The 10,054-nt window shown below is 33.5% G+C and overlaps 2 protein-coding genes across 2 annotated transcripts; one reads left to right on the forward strand and one right to left on the reverse strand.

Annotated features, from left to right (window-relative positions):
• The first annotated feature begins 510 nt into the window (after positions 1-510).
• LOC127101688 (40S ribosomal protein S25-2) lies at positions 511-2,587 on the forward strand. Its single transcript, XM_051039152.1, has 4 exons — positions 511-673; positions 767-841; positions 1,071-1,205; positions 2,309-2,587. Exons 1-4 carry the CDS (start codon positions 671-673, stop codon positions 2,420-2,422), a joined length of 327 nt encoding a protein of 108 aa, XP_050895109.1. The 5' UTR covers positions 511-670; the 3' UTR covers positions 2,423-2,587.
• Positions 2,588-8,613: 6,026 nt separating this feature from the next.
• Positions 8,614-10,054, reverse strand: LOC127103470 (uncharacterized). Its single transcript, XM_051040725.1, has 5 exons — positions 9,858-10,054; positions 9,456-9,641; positions 9,280-9,366; positions 9,005-9,121; positions 8,614-8,884 (listed from the first exon to the last, which is right to left on the reverse strand). Exons 1-5 carry the CDS (start codon positions 10,052-10,054, stop codon positions 8,614-8,616), a joined length of 858 nt encoding a protein of 285 aa, XP_050896682.1.

The raw sequence follows: 10,054 nt of genomic DNA on the forward strand, positions 1-10,054 counted from the left end.
TTGAATGAAATTTGAAATTTATATACGGTTGGTTGAACAACCGAGGGAATAAAGCATGTATATTGTAAAAAAAAAAATGAAATAAAATAAGGGCATCATTTTGATCTTAAATAAAACATGAAACAGAAGGAGCTAAGAATGGAAGCTCAATTTCCAAGTTAAAAAAAAAAATGTGTCATTTTATTTCTAAATAAAATACGAAATTATAAGAGTTGATAATTGAAACTCAAACCCTGAACTACATTGAGGGATAAGATTTAATTAAAAAAAAGTTAAAAAATTACATTTTAAGTCATTTAACTTCGATTTTTAATTGACTAAGATAAAAGATTTATTATAAAATATATTATTTATAATAGGATAAGAGAAACTATACTAAATTTATATACAATATCACTACAAGTTGAAATGAAGAGTGAAACAAAAATATAGAAAAAATTAAAATAACAAAAAGTTTCATAAATATCAGACCAGAATTTATTTGGGCAGTTGGTGCTTCAACTTACTGGGCCTATACAGAGGCCCGATTGAAGGAAAACTGGAACCAAACGACGTAGCTTAAAGAAGCAATATAAAACGCATCTAATAAATTTCTAGGGTTTGTCTTCGTCTCTACTGATAACAACTCGCGCCTCTATCAGAGTCTTGTTACTCCTACCCGACCGAAACCATGGTGTGTGACTCTTCATCCATCTTCTAAATTTCATCTTTTCCTGATTTTTGCAATGCTCATATCTCTAATTGGTTTTGTATGTTATTTTCGCAGGCTCCAAAGAAGGAAAAGGCCCCTCCACCTTCCTCCAAGCCAGCAAAATCTGGTGGTGGCAAGCAGAAGAAGAAGGTTCAGTGTTTTTCCCCATTAAGTTTTTTTTTTCTTTCAGTGCTTTGATGCATTGTTTTGTTGCCTATAATTTTCAAGTAATAATTGTTTTTTTAGATCTGTAAATAATTTTTTTTGTTAATGGCTTATCCAAACAAGGATATGTCTTTTGGAAATGTTAATTTTGTTTGTATAATGTGTTACTTGAGTGTGATATTAAGAGCTTCATTTTTTTTTTTGTGTTTTGCAGAAGTGGAGCAAAGGAAAGCAAAAGGAGAAGGTGAACAACATGGTCCTGTTTGATCAGGGTACCTATGACAAGCTCCTAACTGAAGCACCCAAATACAAGCTCATTACTCCTTCAATTCTCTCTGATCGTTTGAGGGTATTTCTTTTGCTACTGTTATTACTTAATTCTAGTATATATTAGTGATAATATGCTTAGATTGTATTTTGTTGTTTGATGCATGTTCTGTTATATGGTGAGAACTCACGGCATCATTTTGAATTCTTTTGGTTTTTGTATGCTTTATGTTTTAATTTCAATTTCCAGGTTTATTCATGGAATGTTTGCTCCATGTAAACTTTTGGTAGTATTAGGTGCATAGGAAAGAAATCAGGGATTAGATTTTTGATTGCATAGATTTTTTTTTTTCAATTGAATTGTTGGTTTTCATTATTAGTTTTCTGTCTAGCCCTTGAATGCGCTATCTGCGTTTTGGAAAATTTTATATTACTTGACTTTAAGATTGATTGAAGTTACTGAACAGATTAGTATTCTTTTAGTAGTACAGATTACATATAGTTTGCTTTTGTTTAAGGTTTAAGAGATTGTGATTTACCACAGATTGGTACATAATTCTGCATTTCCTCAAATGCTATTCTTATGCCTGACTTCTTTACTTCATGATTTCATTTTCTTTTTTCTTTCCCTAAAATATAAGTGTTAATTATTCCTTCCTACAAGACTTACTAAACTCTTTCAGTGAAGAGTTATGTGTATTTCTTAGAATTGTTTTCATTATTTATAATAATGAAATATCCTAGCTAATATTTCATCTTCTCTCCATTGCAATAATGCTATACAAAAGTTTCACATCTTATTAGAAAGTTAAATACAGCCTAGATACATTAATGTTTGTTGTCTGTGTATCTTGTGACCTTCTATTTTCTGTAGTTGTGTGTGAGCTTTGCATGATGTCTTAATTGTAACAATGGTAATGTCTTTTCTTTTATCATTTAACCCTTTTGTGATGCACACCCTTTTTGAACATTCAGTAATATCCAATGCAAGTACCATTGCATGATACTATATTATTAATGTAATGTCCCAAAACTTATTTTATCAATCATTATAATATTGTTGTCTTTCATGCACTATGCTATGCAGGTTAATGGGTTACTTGCAAAAATTATTTCATTAATTTATCGTCCCAAAATTTATTTTATCAATCATTATAATATCGTTGTCTCTCATGCACTATGCAGGTTAATGGGTCACTTGCAAGGAGGGCTATAAGGGACTTGATGGCTAAAGGTTTAATCAGGTTGGTATCTGCCCATGCAAGTCAGCAGATTTACACCAGGGCTACCAACACCTAAGTGTAGCAGAGAGAGAAAGTATCAGTAGAGGCTTTTTATGTATTGTTCTTTCCAATTTTGTGATGCACATTATACAAGTCTGTATTAGTTCTGCTGAATTTATAGGCTGAGATTTTTTTTTGTATCCTTGTATTTTTGGCATCTATCTTATTGTTTTTTTTGGTATTCTGGTATGTCTTGGTCCCAATTTTATTTCATTGGATCTCCATTCTGAAAAATGATTTGATTAGGTTTATACTCCTTCCGTCCCATGTCCCATGTTAAAAGCAAATATCACCTTTTTAGTGCTTATGTGCCATAATTTAAACTCCCGTAACTTCAAAAACCATGTTTGAAAGTTTGATAAACTCATTTAATGGTTATATTTAATGGTTATTGCATGTTGAAAATTATGTTCGGGTTAGTTTCCTTCTGGTAAGGACTCGTATTTTCAGTTATTTTTCAAATTCCATCTTATGGTATTTTGAATGTGATACACAAACCAAGCGTCTAATGAGATAAATCTTTGATCTGAGTGTACGATTAAGAAGAAAATATTTGTTAAGCAAGTATTAACAAACTAGAACACTAGTTGTATATTCCAAATGAAAAATATTGCCATGTTTTTTAGAAGTAAACAGCATAATAAACAAATAAATAATTATGTTCGTCCAAACTGAAGTGGCTTCTAAACAGCATAATAAACAAATTAATATAGACACTCTTTTGCTCTTTGAACTTGAGGTTGAATTAATGTGTTTAAGGAAATACTCCCTCCGGTTTTATTTATTTAATCCTTTAATTGTTCGCAATAGAAGTCCTATCTGGCTATTTTGCTCAAACCAATTTGACTATTTTGCTTAAACGACATTTATCTACGCACGCATGGCAACTAAGGTGGCAATGAACAATCATCTTCATCACCAAGGGTTTGATCTTCAATGGCGGTTCCACCACTCCATTTTTCCAAAATCGAACAACAAATGCAAAGATGATGTCCATCAATCGTGCTGCTGATGTATGGAGAATGCGAAGATTGTTGTGATTCAGTTTCAGATTTCACCTCCCAAGACTGACAATGAACAAAGTATTGTGGTGAGTGATTATTCTACTGGATGGGATTTTGAAGGAAGAAAGGAGTTATATTTTGGGTATGATTAAGAAGATTAAAGCAACTGGTTGTAATGTGTTGTTGGTTGTAATGTGTTGTTGATTCAGAAGAGTATTTTGAGAGATGCTTAACAAGAAAAACACAATCTCTATAAGTTTCAAAGCAAAATGCAAATTTTAAATCATCTAGCTATTGGTTATTCTTGTAAATAAATAACTAACTTCAAATTTTCTTCATCCATATAGAAAAATAATGTTTGTGTGTGAATGATGCAGATAAATGAAAAGGTGAAGAAATTGAAAAAGAAGCTAGATATGGATATAGAGAGGAAAGTTAAGTATCTTGAACAAATGACACAAGAGAATGATGAATACAGGCTCATGAAGAAAATTTAAAATTTCTATTTTGAAAGTGACATGAGAAAATATACGAAGAGTTAATAAATCTGAATAACAAAATTTGTTTTGCTTCTATGAGTACCGTTCACAGTTTGGTGTTTCAACGAAATCTTCTTTTCACAAATAATTTACATTTCGATTATATTTAAAGTGTAAATTCAATTAAAAAAGACAAAGTGGAGTAGTGGTAAATTACCGTGTCTAGCAACCAAAACGTTTGATTATGCTGTGTGTGTACAATTTTGGTGATATTTTTAATGAACATATCATATCAACGCCACATATTTATCCTAGATGGATCTTGAATTTGATTTTGATTTTGATTTTGAAAAGATAAAGAATTAAATCGGAATTTTTAAAAACTAAAAGTAATATTTTATCTTTTAAATTTATTGAATAATTAATATATATATATATATATATATATATATATATATATATATATATATATATATATATATATATATATTATAGGATTGAGTGATTTGAAAGACATCTAACTAAATTTATACATGTGTCACATATTTATTTAAACCGTATCAACATTAAAGTAAATTCAAGTGTCACATATTTGTACATGAATGCAACTAACTGAGTCTTTGCTAATCATTATATATAAAATCTTTGCTTAATAGTCGTTGTTGATTTCATTTATCAGTATAATATATATGTTTTGATTTCATGTCATTAGTCTTTGTTTTTTAGGCATTTATTTCTATTGACCCCACTTAATATTTGGATGAATATTAAAGTCGATTATTGGGTTGGTTGTTGAGTAATGATCAATCACATCTCATGGGGTCAATTTCATTTATATGCAAAGAACAACGTGATAGTACTTGTTTTCTTGCAATTATGATGACAATCAAATTAATAAGCAGTTTCTTCATGATATTTCTATGACAGCACATAAAAATGTATGGTACAGTATCACCGTCTGAACTCAAACTTATGCTAGAGAAAATTATTTAACAATAATGTTTCAGTACCTTCCTCATACTTCCTCCACTCGACCAAATACAAAAACCCATCACTTTCATTGTATTTCTACCTCATCACTAAGTTTTGTCTGTGGTTTGGTTTTCCGAGAATGGTGGAGGTAGAGATAAGAAAGAATGACAGTTCCTTGTATATTTTTCCATTAACTATGTGATTCTATGCCACTAGAGCCAATATGTTTTTGCTTGGAAAATGCACAAATTAAATACTTATTAATACATTTCTTTTACTATTTTTGAATTACTAACAATACTTTCAACATTTTGATAATAAATCCACAACCACTAAAATAAGGTATAAATACTATTTAAACACATTTAAATCACAAATCACAAATAATTTACATTTTTTAGTTCAAACTAACCCAATTTTTTAAACTACAAATGTATTTAAAACAAAATATTTATTAAAAAAATAAAATGATTAATTTATTTTAACAATATTTAAACATGATTAAATACTTATTCTTTCTTACATATCATTAAAAAAATACACTATTTATTCTTTCTTACACAATCTTATTTTTTTACACATCATTATAAAATACACTATTTTATTCTTTTTTACATACTATTGAAATGTGTTTGAATTCAAAATATTTGAATTATTTATGATTTTTATTTAAATATGATTTTTGTTAGAACAAATAACCACAAGATTGGTGAAATAATGATAGATTAATTTTGAATGGGGAGAGTGAAAGAGGAGAATTGAGGGGGAGAGAGATAAAAAATTAAGGGTGAGATGTTATACTTGCATTAACTAGGATGAGAGTGCACCGTAAACACTTATATATAGGTTACAAATCAAGTGGAATACAATTTGATCAAGTACAATAGCAGAAAATACAAAAATGTGAGCTTGTAACCTGTTACACGTTTCTAGTAATCGATTACGCCTTCGAAAACTCCAATTTTCTACTACTGTAAAGCTTATCGGCACCAGCTGTAATCGGTTACACACCCGTGGTAACCGGTTACATCACTTGAATTATACCTTAAACTTCAACACACCACCTTAGTTTAAGTGCTGCAAGTATACCATGCCCATGCTCATCTTCAACCTCTTGAATATATCATTTGTGACTCCCTTAGTCAGCAAATCAACAACTTGGTCCTCACTCTTACGATATCCCAATCATAACCTCTCTTCGCTAACAAGTTCCCTCAAATAATTGAATCTCATCTCAATGTTCTTGCTCCTCCCATGTGCAATTGATTTCTGAGCAAGATTAATCGCGGAAACATTGTCAACTAAGAGTGTGACAACCTCACCCTCACTACTGCCCAACTCCTCCAATAGATGTATAAGCCATACGGCTTGACACACACAAACGAAATGACAATGTACCCGACCTCACAAGATGAGAGTGAAACTACTAGTTCCTTTTTTCGAACACCAGATATTGGTGTCACACCAAACATAAAGATGTACCAAATTGTAGACTTTCGATCATCTTTATCTCCGCACCAGTTAGAATTGATAAAATCGAGCGAATTGTATTTTCTACCTGTATCCGATGCAGGAAAGAGAATTCCTTAGCCAACATTACATAATGTATGATTCTCTTGACTGCTGCCAAATAAGACACCTTCGGTCTCACTATGAATCTACTCACAATACCGACACTAAACGCCAAGTCTGGTCGCATATTGCACAAGTAACGCAAGGATCCAATCAACCTCCTATATTAAGTTGGATCAACATCTTCCTTATCCCCATTCTTAGACAATTTCAACCTTGGTTCAGTTAGAGAAATGACAATATTACAATGCTCCATTTCACACTTTTTCAATATCTCAAGAGCATATCTCCTTTGATGCATGAGCAATCCCAATTTAGACTTGTGGAACTCAATGCCAAGAAAATAATTCATGATACCAAGGTCCGTCATCTCAAATTCATTCATAAGTTCAGTCTTGAACTTTGAAATGCACTCATCATTACTGTCCGTGATCAATAAATCATACACATATAGACAAATAATGATTACTCCTTCACTCGCATCCGTCTTCACATATACTCCATACTGTGATTCACATTTCTTGAAGCCAATGTCCTTTAGGAAACCATAAATTCTTTTATTCCAAGCTCTTGGAGCTTACTTAAAACCATATAGCGCTTTCCTCAACTTGTAGAATTTCAGCTCTTGGTCTTTCACAACAAAGCTAGGGGGTTGTCCTACATATACCTTCTTTTCAAGTGGTCTATTCAAAAACACGGATTTGATATCCATTTGATAGATAGGCCAATTGTGGTTATTTGAAATACCAACAACAAGCCTAATGGTTTTGATTCTATCAACCGGTTCAAATTACCCCTCAAAGTCCATGCCTTCTCTTTGCAAAAATTCCTTAGCCAGTAATCGAGCCTTACACTTGATTATCCCACCCTTAGAATTTTCCTTCACTTTGAACATCCACTTCAAACCAATTGACTTCTTCCCTTTTGGTAGATCAACTAGCTCCCAAGTACTATTTTTCTCAATGGATTCCAGCTCCTCTTTCATAACACAAATCCACTATGGTTCACTTAAGGCTTATTTCGTATTTACGAGTTCAGATTCGACCATAAGTGCAAAATGGACGAAATCACCATCATCATTTACTTCATTATCACGAAACAGATCACAATCTTAGAGTCTCTAAGGCAAACCCATTTTCCTTGTTGACCTTTTGACATTTCCTTCATTTCGGGCTCAATGACATGTTGTTATGTACTTCCTCCTACCTGAGAATATGGAATTCCGAACCTGTAACCGGTTATAGGATTCTGGTAATCGGTTACAACTTGCATGTAACCAGTTACAGTCAGTTGGTAATCAGTTATGCCATACTGCACCTACTTCTTTTCATCGATTACAACATCCCAACTGATCACGATCCTCCTATTTACAACATCAAATAGTTTGTAACCACCAATAAAGTGATATTCAACAAGTATCATCACTTCTCCCTTGTCATCCAACTTCTTTCTAAGTTAACCCAGAACTTGTCAGCATGCAGTGGAACGAAATACTCTCAAATGGTTCAGATTTGGATTGAACCCCGACCATGCTCCTTCGGTGTTACATTTTCCATCTTCTTTGTAGGAAACCTATTCCACATATAGGAAATTGCGGATACCGCTTCTCCCTATAGCTCTTTCGACAAGTTCTTCCCCTTAAACAATCTTGTCACAATGTTCATAATCGATCCATTCTTTCTTTCAGCCACACAATTTTATTATGGTGTATAGGGTGATACTACCTCATGTACAATTCCTTCTTGATCATAAAAACTCCCAAAGTCATTTGAGACATATTCGCCTCCACTGTCCGTTTTAAGCACTTTGAGCTTGTGACCAATTTTCCTCTCAACCATGGACTTAAACTTCTTAAACACTTCGAATACCTCACCCTTTCTCTTGATTAGGTATGTCCATAGCTTTCTACTATAATCGTCAATAAATGTGACAATATTTATTGCCACCAATGAATCTACTTGCATCGGTCCATAAACATCTGAATACACCACCTTAAGGTGATTCTTGATAACCCGATCTGCATACTTGTTGGATTTTACCTTATGTGGCTTAACTTGCACACATTCTTCACAAATTTCAGTTGGTATATTGATCAATGTCAGCCCCGTTACCATACCGTTCCTTTGCAAATCTTTGAGATCTCTAAAATTGAGATGCCCAAGACGATAATGCCACATCCACTAATCTCTACTTGATGTAGTAGCAAGATATCTATGCTCCATAACCTTCAACTCAACCTTGAAGGTTCTATTGGCATCCATAGGCGCTTTAAGGACCAAAACTCCATTTTCATCTAAAATGCGCAGCCCCTTATTTTCCATATGAATCTTGTAATCCTTCTTAAGAAATTGGCCAATGCTTAGAAGGTTACATTCGTTTCCTGGAATATAAAAGACACATTTGATCAAGGAATATCCACCATCCCTTCTCATGATCAAAACATCACCGATACTGTTGACCGTTAGAATGGTGTCATCCGTAAACTTTACTTTATTCTTCATGGCAAAATTGATTTTTACAAACCAATCCTTTCTTCATGTCACATGAGTTGAACAACCCGAGTCCAAATACCACTCCTCACTACGTTGAACTCCTTTCATACTAATAATAGCATCTTCCTCTTCATGCAACCGGTCAATCATATCATCCAACCGACCACAACTCAACTTTTCAACATTCTTTGAGCTCCTACAGTTGTTGTCACACAGCTGTTTGCTAATACAATTAGCTTCCATGATCATGACCAAGAGTGTATTCTCTTCATCAAACTCTTGTGTTACAACCTTGACTTCATCCCCTTGAGATTCCTTCTTGTTTGCATTGCATTACTTCACAAATGACCGAACCGTTGACACTTGTAGCATTGCTTCTTGCTTTTATCAAACCATTTCCTTTCACCTCTATAGGTGCCATGACCACCATGTTTATTGTAGCTGCTCTCACCCCATTGACAAGTCAAATTATTTGAACTTTAAGACTATTTCCCACAAAAATTATGAAAAATCCCTTTGTTCTTCATGACCATTTTCCTTTCGATCTATTGTCCTTCTCGTTGAAACGAGCTTGCAAAGAGATCTCCGCCTCCGCCTTATCGTTATTTCTCTCATGTATCCTTTGCTCATGAGCCTCAAGAGAACTTTGTAGCTCCTCTTTGCTTATCTTCGTAAGATCCTTCGACTCCTCAATTTCCACAACTATGTTGTAGAATCTTGGTGTTAAAGAACGTAAGATCTTAACAACAACATACTACTCCGTGATGGTTTCTCCACACACTTTCACATGGTTCACCAACCGAGTGATTCTCAGTGTGACGTTGATTGTCTCCTTTTCGTCCATTTGAGTCAATTGGAGCAGGCATTTGTGAGTTTGTAACCTCACCACCTTCGCCTTGTCAGCTCATGCATAAGCTTCCTCTCAAGCTTACTTCGATGAATCGCAATGACCAACTTTTTCAAAGTTGTCGCCATTAACGCATTGATGAATCAAGAACAACACTTTGTAATCCTTCTTCTTCTCTTCTTTATGCGTTGCTTGCTGCGCTTCAGTAACATTCCGAGCAAGAGGAGTAACACCATTCTTGATCACCTTAAGAATATCTTGGTAGTCAAACAACACCTTCAT

The sequence above is a fragment of the Lathyrus oleraceus genome, chromosome 7 (assembly GCF_024323335.1).
Source record: "Lathyrus oleraceus cultivar Zhongwan6 chromosome 7, CAAS_Psat_ZW6_1.0, whole genome shotgun sequence".
In the NCBI taxonomy this organism is placed as follows: Eukaryota; Viridiplantae; Streptophyta; class Magnoliopsida; order Fabales; family Fabaceae; genus Lathyrus; species Lathyrus oleraceus.

Coding starts and splice junctions, on each gene's coding strand:
- LOC127103470 (XM_051040725.1), bottom strand. CDS start 10,054: ATGAAGGTGTTGTTTGACTACCAAGATATTCTTAAGGTGATCAAGAAT. Junction 9,122..9,279: donor CAATGCTACAAGTGTCAACG/GTTCGGTCATTT, acceptor CAACAACTGTAG/GAGCTCAAAGAATGTTGAAA. Junction 8,885..9,004: donor GTTCAACGTAGTGAGGAGTG/GTATTTGGACTC, acceptor AACGGTCAACAG/TATCGGTGATGTTTTGATCA.
- LOC127101688 (XM_051039152.1), top strand. Junction 842..1,070: donor GTGGCAAGCAGAAGAAGAAG/GTTCAGTGTTTT, acceptor TGTGTTTTGCAG/AAGTGGAGCAAAGGAAAGCA. Junction 1,206..2,308: donor TTCTCTCTGATCGTTTGAGG/GTATTTCTTTTG, acceptor TGCACTATGCAG/GTTAATGGGTCACTTGCAAG.